General features: G+C 35.9%; 1 protein-coding gene and 1 long non-coding RNA gene across 2 annotated transcripts; both read left to right on the top strand.

Moving 5' to 3' along the window:
- Nucleotides 1–4,988: 4,988 nt before the first annotated feature.
- Nucleotides 4,989–7,102, top strand: LOC108207492 (high-affinity nitrate transporter 2.1). Its single transcript, XM_017377934.2, has 3 exons — nucleotides 4,989–5,887; nucleotides 5,982–6,097; nucleotides 6,259–7,102. The coding sequence occupies exons 1-3, from the start codon at nucleotides 5,078–5,080 to the stop codon at nucleotides 6,923–6,925; spliced, it is 1,593 nt and encodes a 530-aa protein (XP_017233423.2). The 5' UTR covers nucleotides 4,989–5,077; the 3' UTR covers nucleotides 6,926–7,102.
- A 2,350-nt stretch (nucleotides 7,103–9,452) lies between these two features.
- Nucleotides 9,453–12,635, top strand: LOC135150182 (uncharacterized). The gene is made up of 4 exons (XR_010288468.1): nucleotides 9,453–9,829; nucleotides 10,068–10,154; nucleotides 12,150–12,253; nucleotides 12,331–12,635. It is a non-coding gene; the product is annotated as an uncharacterized LOC135150182 (long non-coding RNA).
- The last annotated feature ends 4,785 nt before the right edge of the window (nucleotides 12,636–17,420 follow it).

Consider the following 17,420-nt stretch of genomic DNA (forward strand, 5'->3'; position numbering starts at 1 on the left):
ACGATATTACCCCTCATTTATCTAACGCCACTAACTCCTTTCCACAAATTTGAGGCGGAGACCACACATGACTATAAAATATTTCGGTCTCTCACAAAAGGTTTCAAGTTGGGTACATCAACCATCAAATCGCATAATATTTTTTGTTTAAATTACCAAAATGTAATTCAATATATAAAATATTGTTAAATGATTGTGCGTATATATCAAAATAACATATAAAAGACTATGGGAATCAAAATATTATACTTATTAAAATACATTTTATTTTTCATTTTTGGAGAAATATTAAATGAGATGCAATTTAGGCTCATTATTATTTATCTACCAATTTATATAATTAATTCGTAATTGTTGTTTCTCTAGAACCTTCTTGATTTTCACATTGTTAAACATCTCTTCTTATATAGACCATTCTCATATTTTTCATTTCACACAATTGTCCCATTCTGACCTCTTTTTTGTCGTCTAAAACTCCAAATCCCTCTTACCTCCTCCCCATATTTAACAAATCAGATCTTTCTTAAGACATTGATTCTGTCTATGAATGTTACTCTTTTACTTTCATATTAATCATAGATGCCAGAAGAATTTACACAAGAAATCGAGTACAGATCGGGATTTGTTTCGGTTTTTATTTCATTTAACCTTATTTTCCTTGCTATGCTTACAAAACTGCTAGAACTTTCGAATTTGCCTAATTCCAATTAGTAAGTAATTGTCAAATTCATATTTTCAATTTACTTTTCTTTGGATAGTTTTAGTTTTCTATAAAAATTTTGGATTTGAGTATTTTCGTCTCAATTTTTGATATTACTGTGTGCATTAAACATTATCTTGGTATATTTACATGAGAGCTTTGATATGTAGGAAATTTTCATCGCTTTTTGATACAAGTCCTTTGTAAAATTCTTATATCATATAATATATTTTAATTATGCTTGAAATTTTATCCATATTTTTTGTTTTGATTTCAGTTTACCCATATTTGGAACATTAGATGAGGAAATAATGAAGAAAATGCTCCAACTCGATTTAGGATCCGGAGACATATATTCAATCGGTAATTTATTCTTTATTTATTCATTCACTTGCACAATATATTTATCTTACCAATTTAACTATTTTATCATAAAATATTGTATAGTTCTTAATTTCATTTCTTTGCATTAGTTTAGTTAAAAGTGTTGTCATGCTACTTGAATTGATGAATTTTATTACTTATGCAATTACATTTTTATATTTAAAAATACAATGCTGGATTATGACGGAATTAAGACTTTCTTAGTGTTTTAAATTATCTATATCTTTCTGATAATAATTTTAAAATTCGGTATTTAGTCATAATACTTGTTACTAATATTTTTGGGACAGAGGGATACAGGGAGAGGGGGTATTTTAATTACTTCTCTTCATGTCTTTACAATATTAGTAGTGTTAATGATTGTTTCTTTGTTTATGGGCATTTCTTTTTAAATTTGAGTACAATCCAAACTCCATATTCTGCCGAATGGATCAAGGAGAAGATTATACACAAATCTTATTTACTTACTAGTTTTAGCGTGAATAACTGCAGTGAGTTATGCTAAGAAGACTACGGTCATGTCTCCGGAAGTAATTCTTAATGCTGGCATTCCATGTTGCAGGTAACTGTTTTATGTGTCTATGCTCCATGTTTTTAATACTCATCATTCTTTAACTTGTATGGAGTTGTAGCTTTAATCCTTTGTGAAACCAGGTTGGTCCAAAATCCGGGAAAATTTGTAGTCACATGTCCAAGGGCTTACCACTCAGGATTCAGTCATGGTCAGACATCTTTTTACCTTGGATTTTGTTTTTAATATTACTACCGGTTTTTCTATGGTGTGCCCATTGGCGCACACAATAAGCACAAAATTTGATAAATTTTTCTTATTTTGATTGGCTTACAGTCTTTAATAAATAATGGACCCCGTGCATTTACAACAACCACGTACTCAAGATCATCGGAATTCATAGATTTTAGTGCTTAGCATGTGCATATAGGCACACACCAGACTAACCCTATTACTATATCTATACTTTATCTATCTTGACATTGATTAATGCACACAGGATTCAACTGTTCAGAAGCTTCAAATATCGCAAATACTCCTGAATGGTTGCAGTTTGCAGGAGAAGCTGAAATTCGCCGGGCTGCAGTAAACTGTCCTGCATTGGTTTCCCACATCCAATTGCTCTACGATCTTGCACTATCATTCTCTTCAAGGTGGTCCCCTCTACATGAATTACCTCGACTTTTTAATGGCATGATTTAGTTGAACAGTGTTATATGTGTAGTCATAATTAATTGCATCATGATTAAGATTTATATGTAATTTTCACATTCTCAGAGTACCACTGAGCATTGGACGAAGAAGTGAAGGGGATTGCCTGGTTAAGAGGCTTTTGCTGCAAGATGAATGCATAATACCAACCTGCTGCATACTCTGGGGAAAGGATCTCCTGCTATACTTTTGCCCCGTGATTTTATGAAGAGAAATTCCCCTGAATTGCATAATGGTAATAATATTCCCTTATTTAGAAAAAACATTAATTCTTCGTGCACTGTGACTTCTCAGAACCAGAACATTTACACTCAAGAAAATGAAACTTGATCAATGTGAGTGGTTGGCTTATGCAGGACTTTTTTCATGCTTAGCTTGTGGGGTTTTATGTTTTGCTTGTGCTGCAATCATAAAACCTACTGAAGTGGGAAAGCATAATCTCATGTCAGCTGATTGTGCCAATATCAGAGGCAGTGGTGTTGTTTCTGACGTTGCTGGTACTAATTGGTGGTCTCGTTCCCCGGGATATGCTAACAATGTTGTGCTGGATTCCAGTTTAGGTAATGAATACTACATACTAGTTTAGATCTTTTAATTGAGCAATCAATCTTAATTGAATGCAGGGTGGATGGAAGATTCCTGTAGTAGTAGTATACCTCCAAAGGATACATCTTCACTTGCTCTTATAGCTTTGACCTATGAGGATGCTTCCGACTCTGAAAGTGAACCAAGAGAAGTTTCCCCAGTACCCGTCCTGGATGAGGACTCACTTAAATCACATGTCTTCTGTCTTCAGCATGCTGTTGAAGACTTAAAGTTTCACAGAAACTGGATGCTCTTGGGGGCATGCATACGTTACTCATTTGTCATCCAGGTACATTATTAGTTGTAATTGTTAGTACTTAATTATATGTGATTTCAAGTAATTACTTGTAATATGCATACTCCTTTACAATTTGGTGCATACTGCAACCAAGTTATTAAAATTAACCTATTTAATATATTGAGGCACAAACACTTGTGCGGTTATGCCTTCTCTGCTACAAGTCCTTTTATAACATTTAGCTATGCACATTTTGCAGATTATCCCAAATTTCTGGCTGAAACAAAACTAATGGCAACACTTTTTTATGCACAAATCCTATCTTCAGCCCTACGTTGATGATATTGATCTTCTCATTAACTATCCGCCTCTAGAGATAACAGAGCTCTAAATGCTCGAGCAAGAGCAAGAGAGATTGATGGCGTGCTTATTGAAAAAATATGGCAGGTCAGAAATCTTTATGAGCTGTATCATGTTTTATGACTGTCAGAATGTATCTGTTGTCAAAAAGTTTGTAGGATACTTCACCTGAGCACATGATTCTAAGACAAATCTTGTTTTTTGTGGCAGCAATTATACGCTTCTGTTACCAGGCCATTCACTGACACAACTGTTTGTTGAAGATGAAATCCCTAATATTTTGTGTAATCATCACATCTCCAAAGACCCCCACCTCCAATTTTGGGTAATCTTCCATTGAGCTTATTCGCAGGTAAATCTAGAGTGTACTATAATCAATCTGTTAAAAAGCGTTACAATTTGAACAAGTGTACTAAGGAAACTCCAGCTTCAACAGGCTGGTTTTTCCAGTTGTTGATGAGTGTTGCAACTGTTACCATTCACCGTTGCATTGGGTTCTATTCTGTTCGCCAGAGTTTAGATATTTTTCTTAGGACAAATAGCAGATTTTTTAGTTCTTTAATAGATCAAAAGATTAAAGATTTTGAAATACGAAGACAGTGGTTTGTCGTATCTGTGTAATTGTGAACCTTGTATATGATAATAATCTTGTTTTCTTAGATTATCACGAAGAATTAACTTTTGTATAATCTTCTAACAAAGGAACTTTATTTGTTTGATAATGCACATTGCACTGAGCTCTTATATCGACTCATAATAATAAGAAAGCAAATAAAAATGTTATTGAATATGCATATGTGATGTTTGTACGAATTGTCCTCTTCATTTCCAAACTTCACCACCCATCACACAGTGAATCATTGTCATTTGTCAATAATGAAATAATTAAATTGTAGCTCCGACTGAGCTCTCGGACTATGTGGAGGGTTGAGTTTGACTATCATATGATTTCTTTGTCAAGCTGGCTAGTATATAGGAGTACAATAGGTTATGTCCAAGAAACAACACTTCACAATTTTTATGAACAAAACTTGACAGATAATACTTTATCCTCAACTAGTGCTCGTACGAAATTGTCCTCTACATCTTCATCCAATACCAGGAATGAAAAATCTAATTGTTGTTGATTCAGTTGAACTTTCAGACTCTGTGAAAGGTCAAGGTTGACTTGGATCAGAAGAATTTTGTCTTCATCAACTTGAATATTATAGAAACAACAGCTTATTTGCATATTATATCTGTGACAGCTTCAAGTATTAAATTGTGTTATAATTATAATCAAACTACACACAGTGGTGATCGCAATCAAAACAAATTAAAATATATATACTGTACATTTTATCCTTTGAGATGCTTGATGAGGCTACTTATATTCATCATTTGACTTGGCAAGCTAAATTATTAGAACTTATCATTTAAACTAAATGTTGCATAATACAGCCCTTGGTAAGATTCACTGGCTTATCATATCATCCAGAATGTCAACCATGAAACCTATATAAACAACATCCCAAGACATAGGCCAGAACATCCTTTTATCAATAAATTTACTTGAGAGTTGTGCATTAAACACTTGTACAAGCAAAAGATGGGTGATATTGAAGGTTCCCCAGGGAGCTCAATGCATGGAGTCACCGGAAGAGAGCCTGTTCTTGCTTTCTCAGTGGCATCACCAATAGTACCAACTGATCCAACAGCGAAATTTGATTTGCCTGTTGATTCAGAACACAAGGCCAAAGTGTTCAAGCTGTTTTCCTTTGCCAATCCTCACATGAGGACCTTTCATCTTTCTTGGATTTCCTTTTTTACCTGTTTCGTGTCCACATTTGCTGCCGCTCCACTAGTCCCCATCATTCGTGATAATCTCAACCTGACAAAAGGGGATGTTGGCAATGCTGGAGTCGCTTCAGTGTCTGGAAGTATTTTCTCTAGGCTTGTAATGGGAGCAGTTTGTGATCTTTTGGGACCGCGATATGGCTGTGCATTTGTCATCATGCTTACAGCCCCAACTGTGTTCTGCATGTCATTTGTGGCAGACGCCAGCGGCTACATTGCAGTCAGGTTCATGATTGGATTCTCCCTCGCGACATTCGTGACTTGTCAGTATTGGATGAGCACCATGTTCAATGGTAAGATTATAGGAACTGTAAATGGCACTGCAGCCGGATGGGGGAACATGGGAGGAGGAGCCACTCAGCTGATCATGCCTCTTCTTTACGACCTAATCCAACGTTTTGGAGCTACTCCATTCACTGCCTGGAGGATTGCCTTTTTCATCCCTGGTTGGCTTCACGTGATCATGGGGATCTTGGTGTTAACACTTGGTCAAGACTTGCCTGATGGCAACCTTGGCGCTTTACAGAAGAAGGGTGATGTTTCAAAAGATAAATTCTCCAAGGTTTGTTCAGTAAAACACCTTATATCCTTTGGTAATTCTACTTTTGAGTAATAGATTAATTGACATACTTACTTATGTTCTTTTGTGCATCCAGGTGTTCTGGTATGCTGTCACCAACTACAGAACATGGATATTTGTTCTTTTGTATGGATACTCCATGGGCGTGGAATTGTCTACTGACAATGTCATCGCTGAATACTTCTTCGACAGGTAGTTTTTATTTCTTTCCTCGCTTATTTTTCCTTGTATTTCTTGTCTGGTTTGTCAATAGGAAGCAAAAACAATGCCTAACACATCTATTTAGTCAGTATGATTCTAAAAAGTGGTTTGGCAAGAACATATTTTCTGAATGTTGATTACTATTTTCACAGATTTGATCTTAAACTCCAAACTGCTGGGATAATTGCCGCTACATTTGGCATGGCTAATCTCCTGGCTCGCCCATTTGGTGGATATGCTTCGGATGTTGCTGCTCGAAGGTTTGGCATGAGGGGTAGGCTTTGGACTCTTTGGATCCTACAAACACTAGGAGGCGTATTCTGCATTCTCCTTGGCCGCTCTAATTCACTTCCAATTGCTGTAACAATGATGATTATCTTTTCTGTGGGAGCACAAGCTGCATGTGGAGCCACTTTTGGCATCATTCCTTTCATTTCACGTCGATCATTAGGTATTATATCTGGCATGACTGGTGCGGGAGGGAACTTTGGTTCTGGATTGACACAGCTTCTGTTCTTTACAAGCTCACAGATATCGACAGCAATGGGCTTAACATACATGGGAATTATGATTGTAGCATGCACCATGCCTGTGACATTGGTTCACTTTCCTCAATGGGGTAGCATGTTTCTACCACCTTCAAGAGACGTTGTTAAAGGTAGTGAAGAACATTACTACGTTTCTGAGTGGACTGAAGATGAGAAGCAGCAGGGTATGCATCAGGGGAGTGTTAAATTTGCAGAGAACAGCAGGTCAGAGCGCGGCCGTCGTGTGGCCTCTGCACCAACGCCTCCAGATGCTACCCCCAACCATGCTTGATGGCACATGGGCAAGATACAACACGAAGTTTTAGTGAACTGCAAGTTCAAAGTACAGAATTTAATTTTATAGTTCATCAATATATAATTTGATCAAGGATTTTGATGCCTCTCATATGGATGTAGCCATTGGATTTTAGTTCATATATATCATGTTGGTCGAGAGCTACTAGTTTCATTTTTGAGTATGACACTGGATTAGCACACACATAAGTATCACTTGTATTATCAGAGAATAGAGTTGGAACTTGCATAATATATTGGCCAAGCTCATGCATCGAATTCTGAATCCACATCAACTCTGTGGCTCCATCGGCTAATGCTTTAGACTCAGCCTCTAGATGATTGGGCGCGCTCTGTCAATGCAGGAAGTAAGTGCGTCGAAGCTTACTTTTAGTTTTTCCAGAATCTCATTGTTGGGTACTCTTATCAGTCAAGTATGCACCAATGACCTTGAGAGCTAATGGAAGCCCTCCACAATAACGTGCTGCTTCCTCTGAAACACACGCAAACTCTTCTAAAGGGGTTGGTTTGTTGAAGGCATGCCAAAAGAATAGCTCCATAGATTCCTTTTCATTTAATTTCTCCACCTCGTATCTGGTGTCTACTCTGGCTTGATATAGCAGTTGCACATGCATCTCTAGTTGTGATAATGATTCTGCTTCCTGAACGTAACCATCTTTATTTGTTTGATAATCCACATCATCTAGGACATTTTGCACATTCCTTCATCAAAACTTCCTTGATTAGCATTACCAAGGTTTACATCCCTCTACTTAATTTCCGAAACGAGCTGTTTTTGCATAAAATCTAGACCATCTTTCTTAGCAACATCCTTGACATTTTTCCATAAGCGTGTTTGGGCCAAAGAATTATCGTTGAAGCCCTTTGTATGAATACAAGTCCTTTGTACAGTTCTTCACTTGCTTGCATTGCTTTGCTTCAACATTCAAAGCAACTGAATTCATCTTGCTTGACTTTTTAATCTTTCTTTGTTAAATTTCCAAGTCACGAGTTTTAATCTACCATATAATTCATCATCAAACACTTCATTCAAATCAATGTTGTCCCTTATGTTTGTTGTTTTCGAATCCTAGTCTTTTGTAAGTGCCCTCATGCATTTGGTGTTGGAATCTTAATATGAATAATCTTAATCTGAATATTCTCTTCCAAGAACCAATTCGTTCAATGGATTCACAAACATATATATCGTAAACAAAGTTAACAGATTCACTTGGTTTTGCTTCAAAATCCTCATATTCTAGAGTTAGAACAGATCTTCTGTTCTTGGTTCCCTTTGTTCCTCGACAAGCAATCACCATATTTGATATGACTACATCCAAACTGTTCTAAAAAATGTTCCCCGCCTTAGCATCACTGAGATCACCAGTCTTCTCTTATTTGGTGTAATCAGCCTTTTCTTTAACCACATTATTCTAAGGTCCATTCTTTACATCAAAGTTATTTGTGGAACTAGCCTGTTTGGAACAAAAAAAAAAAGGCCCCCGTAGTCCCAAAACACTTGGATAATGCACAAAATAATAGATTTGGGAAAAATGACCCCAAATATCAGTTATTAACGTTGGATAACTAGCGTTTTTAATTTTGGAGGAAAATGTTAGATCGTGTAGCGTTATGTGTTATTTTAACCCCTTCTTTTAACCCCGCAAAACGCTATACGAAGTAATGTTCTATTCATTTGACCCTAACAAACGCTAGACGATTTAGCGTTTTTGATGATTATCTAAAATGTTGCACGATGTAGCGTTAATAAATAGTATTAGGGGCCATTTTTTCGGATTGTGATATTCTGGACATTAGTGATGAATATTTTAATAATGGAGTCAACACCCTTTGGAACATAGGGACCATGATGAATTTTGTGAAGATAGTCAAAATTTATGGCTTCTAAAAATTTCAACACTACGACTTTCCAAGTTTAATACTTATGCTTCTTTGGGATATTGATACTTTTATACTTTAAAAAAACAATTATAGAAGGGGTTTGAATATACAATTGTAGAACGTGTTTGAATACAATGTGGGTGAAATGGAGATTTTTTTTTCAAGAATGAAGGGAGAAATGAGTGCGTTGATTATTTATTTATTTGATCTCATGTGGACAAAAAGACGACCCTACCCTTCATTGATGCCTTTAACTCCGTTTCACAGAATTTGAGAAGGAGACCATACATCGTTTAAAAATAATTGGTCTTGCTACTGTAGGGCCGAGTTTACTTCCTCCATCAAAGTGCATAATAGTTTAATTTAAAACACCAAAATGTAATTTAATATTTATAATATTGCAAAATGATCGTATCAAAATAATATCTAAAAATTCGTGGAAATCAAAATATTATACTTAACAAAATACATCTTTTATATTATTTGAGAAAAAATTACACGATATGCAATATATTTTTATTAATTCATAACACTTATAACTTTGTTATTTTTCTGAAACGCTTTTCTATTATATATCTCTTCTTATATAAACTATTCTCACATTTTTCATTTCACACAATTGTCCCATTCTCATCTTTTTCAATCACACAATTGTCCCATTCTCACCTTTTTCTCTCCGTCTCAAACTCCAAACCCCTTCGACCTCTCCTTCCATATTAAACAGATCAGATCCTTCTTAAGACGGCGATTCTGTCTATGAATGTAACCCTTTTATCGAGTTCAGTCCAGATTAAGCACAAAAACCGCAAGAGTTGTATATAAGAAACTGAGTATGGATTTGTGCCCAATATTTGTATAATTGTTTCATTCATTCACGAAAATTTACCAATTAAGCCTCCTAGCTTTATCTGTTTTTATCTGATCTGTACATGATTTACCTAATTTTCTTTGTTATGCTTGCAAAACTCTTGAACCTTCCCATTTTGCCTGATTCTAATCGGTAAGTTATTGTCAAATTCATGTTTCCAATTGATTATTGTTTGCATAGATTTAGATTCTTTTATTAATTTTTGGATTATTTAAGTTTTTGATATTTACGGTGTGCAATAAGACATTATCTTAGTATATTTAAATTAGAGTTTTAGTCTTGGAAATTCACATCGTTTAATATTTTCTAATCATCCCTGAAATTCATATCGTAAAAGTCATTGATTATGTTTTTTTTATCTTGATCTCAGTTTACATGTATTTGGAACAATAATTTTGATAAACAATGAAGAAAATGCTTCGAGCCGATTTGGGATCCGCTTACATACTTTCAAGAGGTAATTCATTTTTTCATTATGCGTTTACTTGCTGGAAATGTTTCTTGTACTTGTTTAATGATTTTTTAATACATTTTGCATTAGTAATTTATTTCAATTTTGTGTATTAAGTTAGTTAAAAGTGTTGTCATGCTATATGCAGTCATGAATTTTATTAGTCACCCAATTCCATTTTTATAAATCTAAGATAAAATGTTAGATATAACATACGACGGAATTAAGATTTTATAAGTGTTCTATTCGGTTATTTAACAAGATAATTATTGTAACATGACTATTTAGTTGTATCATGACTTGATGCTTATTTATCAGAAATATCACCTTTTTAAAAAAAATTGCAATTTTAATATCCTCTGAAAATATTTGGGAAAATAAATTTCAATCCAAATTCAACTAAATGCAACTTTAGTATTTTTGTAAAATATATTTACAACCAATATCAACAGGATGCAACTTTTTTTCTCGTTTCTTTCTTTCATTCGCTCCAACAGCATCTATACACGACATCACCGACAATCCGGCCATCAGCACAACACAGCCTTATTGGCCATTAAGCTGAAATGAATGTGTTGCAGCTCACTAGCAGCAACTGGAAGTTTAATCAAATTTAAGTAACATCCTAAGTATTAAACGTCCATCCATCCGGTAGTTGATCTTATTATGACACAAGGTAAAAATTAAAGAGTACATGCAGATGAGCACAATCTTAGTCATGCCGTCTTTTCTTTCTTTGAGGATCGTTTGATAGCACCAAACACGAGCGTTTTAGTGGAAAAAAAGAACGGTCAATGCAAGCGAGGAAGACTATGCCTCCAATCATCCACAGCTTTCGTAATTTTTTATTCTTTGCCATCTCAGATGAGCCCATCGAGTCTGGCTGTAGTGATTCTGCCGGGTGTTGAGATCAATTCTTGTGTTGATCTGTGCAATTACTTTTGTGTAGGAGATAGGATACTTGAGGTTCAATTGAGTTTCATTGGCTTAGCCAAAATCAAATGAATTGAACCTCAAGTATCCTATCTCCTATACACAGCAGTCATGGCATAGATCAACACCAGAATTGATCTCAACTCCCGGAAGAATCACTACAGCCAGACTCGGTCAGCTTATCTGAGATGGCCAAGAAAAAAAGATTACGAAAGCTGTGGATAATTGGAGGCACTGTCTTCCTCGCTTGCATTGACCATGTTTTTTTCACTAAAACGCTCGTGTTTGGTGCTGCCAAACTATCCTCAAAAAAAGAAAAGAAGGCATGGCTAAGATTGTGCTGATCTGCATATATGTACTCTTTAATTTTCACCTTGTATCTTAATATGATCAACAACGGGATGGATGGGCCTTCAACACTTAGGATTTTACTTAAATTTGAATACACTTCCGGTTATTGCTAGTGATCTGCTACATATTTATTTCAGCTTAATGGCTGATAAGGCTGTGTTGTGCTGGTGGCCAGATTTTCCGGCGGCGATGCGGCGTAGCTGCTGTTGGAATGAAAGAAAAAGAAAGAAACGAGAAAAGAAGTCGCATTTAGTTGATTTTGGTTGTACATATATTTTGCTACAATAATACTGAAGTCGTATTTGGTTGACAGGTATTTCTCAAATATTTCAATAAGAAGATGGTAAAATTGCAAAAAATCTTTACAAAAGTGGTAAATACCCATCATGACATGAATTTTAATTTAATTATATATTTTTGGGTAACATTTAAAAACTAAGGAAGTTAGCCCGGGTCCTAATTTCACTATGTCTTTGTGACATACGGAGTATTATGTTGCTTTTCTTTATGTATTTACAGTATTAATGTTATGGACATGGGAAGTATTATGTTTACTTTTCTCTCTGTCTTTGCAATAGTAATGTTATGATCGTTTCTTTTGTTGATCGACTTCTTTGTCTAGAATTCAGTAAGTCCAATTAATATGTTATTGTCTGGCATGATACTTAAATGCATGATTGATACAAATGAATCAATTATTAACTGATAATTTTGTAGACACCGGAGCCTGTTTTATTTCCATCATACAGGATCAGCTGCCTTACCTGTGAGGTGCGGCTGCTAGGGTTGGTCCTGAAGAGATTCACAGGCAATGTGCTCAGGTAATATTTACTATAATGATTAGTAGAATGATTTTCCAACCTCACCGCATCCTTTCTAAGTACAATCAAAACTCCAGATTCTGCGGATATGGATGAAGGAGAAGATTATACACAAATCCTATCTTCAGCCCATGTTGATGATATTGATCTTCTCATTAAATATCCACCTCTAGATGACAGAGCTCTAAATTCTCAAGCAAGAGAGATTGATGGCATGCCAAATGAAGAAAATGATGTGCTTGTAGAAAGGTCTGTGCAGGGTGGAGTCTACTTATCCTGGAGGACAAGGGTTCCACATATTCACCAGCAGCACCTTATCGTGGTGTTGCAGTCTGGAAACACTGTAACTGAAGAACTAGAAGACTCTGAGGCTAATATTGACTGTCTTGTTTAACACTCTTCGAATTTGTGTAAACAAATTGTTCATTTGTCTTTTTAGATTTCACTTTATCATTTGAATAGCTTATAATTAATATATATCACATATTTATTCATTTACTTCATTTTCTTGTGAAAAACTTCTTGTACTCATAAAAAGCATTGTCTCATAAAATTAATTGAAACATTGATTTCTTGTTACAAAACCATTGTCCAGTAGAACGACCTACAACAATGATGAAACAGAAACAATTATCCGAACAATAACCGAAACAAACCACTACGTACTAAAAACAACTCAACAATTTGGCGGCATTTCACTTGCGTTAGATTAAGAAACTGTCTAAGCATGTTTGCCAAAAAGTCATGATACAATTCAAAAGAACATTTCACTTGCTCTTGAAAGAACCCAAAACCATATTTGTTACAAATTCAGAAACAATTCACAGGACTTAAACAATCCAAAGCACATTTGCTACAGATCAATAATATAACCCACAAGGACACAAAAAATAGTACAACTCAAAACTTTTCATCAAGAGGATTAAAGTTTTAAGCTTTGCTTACTCTTGCAATAACTTGCTACTGTCTTAAGCTTGCACATCATCTATCTTAGACTTGCCTTCATTTTTAGAAGTTTAGGGGCTACTTCCATCCTAAACATTTCCTTTTCTCAGAAGAGTGACTTGCTTTCTAGCATTTCTTTTGATTCTCTTGGGTGATCTAATTAGCTTGCACAACCTGACTATCTTATGTACTTGCATTTGGTGTACGTGTGGTAGTCCCAGTCCCAGTCTGAACTTGCATTATATGTACCTTGAAGACGTGCACTAGCTGCTGTAGTATGTGCATCCACTGGATCAACACTACTTACCTATATATGCACACGTATCTTAAACTTTTCTCCCTTTGTTTACAATAGATCGAATTTTGTACAAAGATGCAGATAAGTGCCAATATTTCATACTCTCATTCATATGTCTTAGAATTGTGTCCTTTAATTATAACCACAAGTTTTACACATGTTCGTCACTCTAGCTGTTGTTTCTTTTGATTCTTTCCTTCTTTTGCTATGCTCTCTTCATCATATCATTCTTTTTGACTTGGAAGGTTCTAAATTACGAGTATAAGCCTTGCATTATATGCACCGCATTACAGTTCCTACTTTAAATATATAGCATCGTTGGGTCCTCTATAATGCATATTTCTTTGACCATTTATCTTTTGACGGTCTTGTTACCACTTTGACAAGTCATGGAAGAGGCTTAGGCTCAGGTGCCATGTTGTGAAATTAATTACATGGCTTCTCTCCTTGTTCAAAGAACTACATATACCAGTTGTTACACCTGTTTCACTATATTGTGACTAAAAGTCTGCTCTGCATATTGCTTCTAACTCAGTCTTCCATGAGCGAACTAAATAGTAGGAATGATATGTTACAGTAACTATTCACCTATTTACGAATACTACTACAACTACCAAGAACTAATCAATATTTCACAAGAGGAAGATGAGACATGGCAGAAGAGAAGATGAGATGACAAGAACAACTTGATATATTTCAGAATGAATATGTGTTGTTGTAACTTCCTCACTTATACTAATTCTATTACAACCGAAAACGCATCCTGTAACTAACTTGAAACTCCAGTAACTAATAACAGTTTGTTTCCCGCCAACAATCTCCACTAGTATTTCACAGTAATGTAAATGTTATAGTGCCTACTATAACATATCCTCCCCCTTCCAAAAAGACTTGTCCTCAAGTCTGTAGATATGTCTGAACCACCTGAGGAAAACTGGTTGCAAAGGCTTCAGCAATCTCCCAAGAATCTTCATACACCTGAGCACCTTTCCACCTTACCAAATATTGCACCTGTGCCGCATTGTGTACTTTTACCATTCTATGATCCAGAATAAAATCAGGGACAGGTGAGGTTACTGCTGTCGGAGTATTGAGCCATTGAGGAACACTAGTAACAAGTGGAGGGTTTCCATGGAAAGCCTTGAGTTGTGATACATGAATAACATCATGAATTTTAATATCAGGAGAAAGCCTCAATCTGTATGCAACTTGTCCCACTTTTTCCATGATTTGAAAAGGTCCACAATACCTCTTTGCTAACTTCTGATTAGATCTAACTTGTAGAGTTGATTGTTTGTAAGGTTGAAGCTTGAGCCAAACCCAGTCCCCTTGTTGGAACACTCTCTCAGACCTGTGCTTATCTGCTTGCATTTTCATTCTGTTTTGTGCTGCCAGTAGCTGAGATCTGAGGGTAGCAATCATCTGTTCCCGTTTCCTCATACTCCTATCCACTTCCTCATTGCCTGACTCCCCTGCTAGGTAAGGTAAATGCAATGGAGGTTGCTGATTATACACAATTTCATAAGGAGTCAACTGAGTGGAAGTATGATAATGAGTGTTGTACCACCACTCAGCTAGAGACAACCAATTTGGCCATTGTTTTTCTTGATCCCCACACATACATCTGAGATATGTTTCTAAACATCTGTTGACAACCTCTGTCTGCCCATCTGTAGCAGGATGATATGCTGAAGACATTTTGAACTCAGTACCATGTAAAGAAAATAAAGACTTCCAAAAGTTGCTCAAGAAAATTGCATCTCTGTCACTTACAATACTTTGAGGCCAGCCATGTAATTTGAAAATGTTATCCAAATAGGCTTGAGCTACATCAACAGCTGTAAATGGATGACTTAAAGGAATAAAGTGTGCATATTTGCTGAGTCTATCCACTACGACTAAGATAACAGACTTACCTTTTGAAATTGGTAAGCCAGTTATAAAATCCATGCTCACATCTGTCCAAACTTCTGTGGGTACAGGTAAAGGCTGCAATAATCCAGGGTATGCAGCTGTGTCATATTTCACACTTTGGCACACTGAACATCCTCTCACAAACTGGTTAACATCCTTAGACATGCCCTTCCAAGTGAACAATGATCTAACTCTTTGAATAGTCAGATCTCTGCCAGAATGACCTCCTTCTGGAGTATTGTGATGCCAGTTCAAGATTTGTTTCCTTAAATTTGTATCAGGCCCAACTAGAATTTTATTGTGCTTCTTAATCAAACCCCTTTGTAATGTATACTCACTACTAGCAGTCTGATTCTCCAACTGAACTAACAGAGCTGTCAAATTGTTGTCCAATGTGTAGCTATTCTTAATCAAATCTTCTAAATTTGAAGAAATAACAGAAATAGCTAAGAACAATACCTCAGAACCATGAACCCTTGATAATGCATCTGCTACTACATTATCAACTCCCTTTTTGTATTGTATCTCATAATCAAAACCAAGCAATTTAGAGAGCCAAAACTGTTGAAATGGAGTAGAAATTTTCTGCTCCAGTAACCACTTCAAGCTTTTTTGATCTGTCTTAATAATGAAATGACTCCCAGATAGATACTGCTCCCACCTTTGCACAGCAAACACAATTGCTAAAAGTTCCTTCTCATAAACTGACAGAGACTTCCATCTTGGCCCCAAGGTTTTACTGATGAATGCAATAGGGTGACCTGCTTGCATTAAAACTGCTCCAATTCCCAGCTGAGAAGCATCAGTTTCCACAATAAAAGTTGAGTTAAAATTTGGTAAAGCCAAAACAGGTGCTGACACCAAAGAGTCTTTAATCTTTTGAAATGCATCTTGTGCATTTTGATTCCACATGAAAGCCCCTTTCTTCAGTAGTTCAGTCAAAGGTCTACATAACAATGCATAATTCTGGACAAACTTCCTGTAGTATCCTGCTAGACCCAAGAAACTTCTGAGATGCTTTATGTTTGTAGGTGAGGGCCAATCTGCCACAGCTTTGATTTTGCTAGGATCTGTAGATATTCCTTCTGCTGAGATGAAATGCCCCAGATATTCAATTTTGTTAACAGCAAATGCACATTTGCTGTCTTTGGCATACATCTGATTAACACTCATTAGTTTGAAAACCTCCTCCAAGTGCTTCCAATGGTCAGCCAGAGATTTACTGTAGACCAATATATCATCAAAAAACACCAATACTGTTTTTCTGAGTAAAGGCTTGAAAACAGTGTTCATCCACCTCTGAAACGAAGCTGGTGCATTAGTTAGGCCAAATGGCATAACTAAAAACTCATAATGGCCTGTATGAGTCTTAAATGCTGTTTTAAAAACATCCTCTGCGTGTAATCTCATCTGGTGGTAACCAGCCCTTAAATCCAGTTTACTGTAAACAGTGGAACCAGATAATTCATCCATCAATTCCTCAATTATAGGGATAGGAAATTTATCTTTGACAGTCCTCTTATTAAGCTCCCTGTAGTCAATACAAAGCCTCCAACTACCATCTTTTTTTCCTACTAGCACCACAGGAGATGAAAAAGGACTTGCACTTTCTTGAATAATACCTCTGTCCAGCATTTCTTGCACCAACTGCTCAATGATATCCTTCTGTTTTAGTGGGTATCTGTAGGGTCTTATGTTCACAGCAGATGACCCACTAATGAGAGGAATTTTGTGATCCAGTATTCCCCTTGAAGGTGGTAATTCCTTTGGTTCCTGAAAAATCTCTGAATATTTCTCTTTTAAATTCACAACTTCTTGGTATTCATTTGTAGATTTCTTACAATTAACTGCATTGACAGTCTCTGAATTTGCAGTTATCAGTTGTAAGAAACATAGTTGAGCAGCATTTGTGAGAATCTTCTTAGGTGCTTGCTTCTCTAATATCTTCAATTTCTTTGGTGGTACTCCCTTTAGAGAAACTGGTTCATCATTATATACAAAATCCATTCT

Source organism: Daucus carota, chromosome 2 (genome assembly GCF_001625215.2).
Source record: "Daucus carota subsp. sativus chromosome 2, DH1 v3.0, whole genome shotgun sequence".
Lineage (NCBI taxonomy): Eukaryota > Viridiplantae > Streptophyta > Magnoliopsida > Apiales > Apiaceae > Daucus > Daucus carota.

Bases quoted from the DNA above. Each gene is read 5' to 3' on its own strand.
- LOC108207492 (XM_017377934.2), top strand. From the start codon at position 5,078: ATGGGTGATATTGAAGGTTCCCCAGGGAGCTCAATGCATGGAGTCACC. The intron at 5,888-5,981 runs GTTTGTTCAGTA...TTGTGCATCCAG, and splicing joins CAAAAGATAAATTCTCCAAG to GTGTTCTGGTATGCTGTCAC. The intron at 6,098-6,258 runs GTAGTTTTTATT...CTATTTTCACAG, and splicing joins GCTGAATACTTCTTCGACAG to ATTTGATCTTAAACTCCAAA.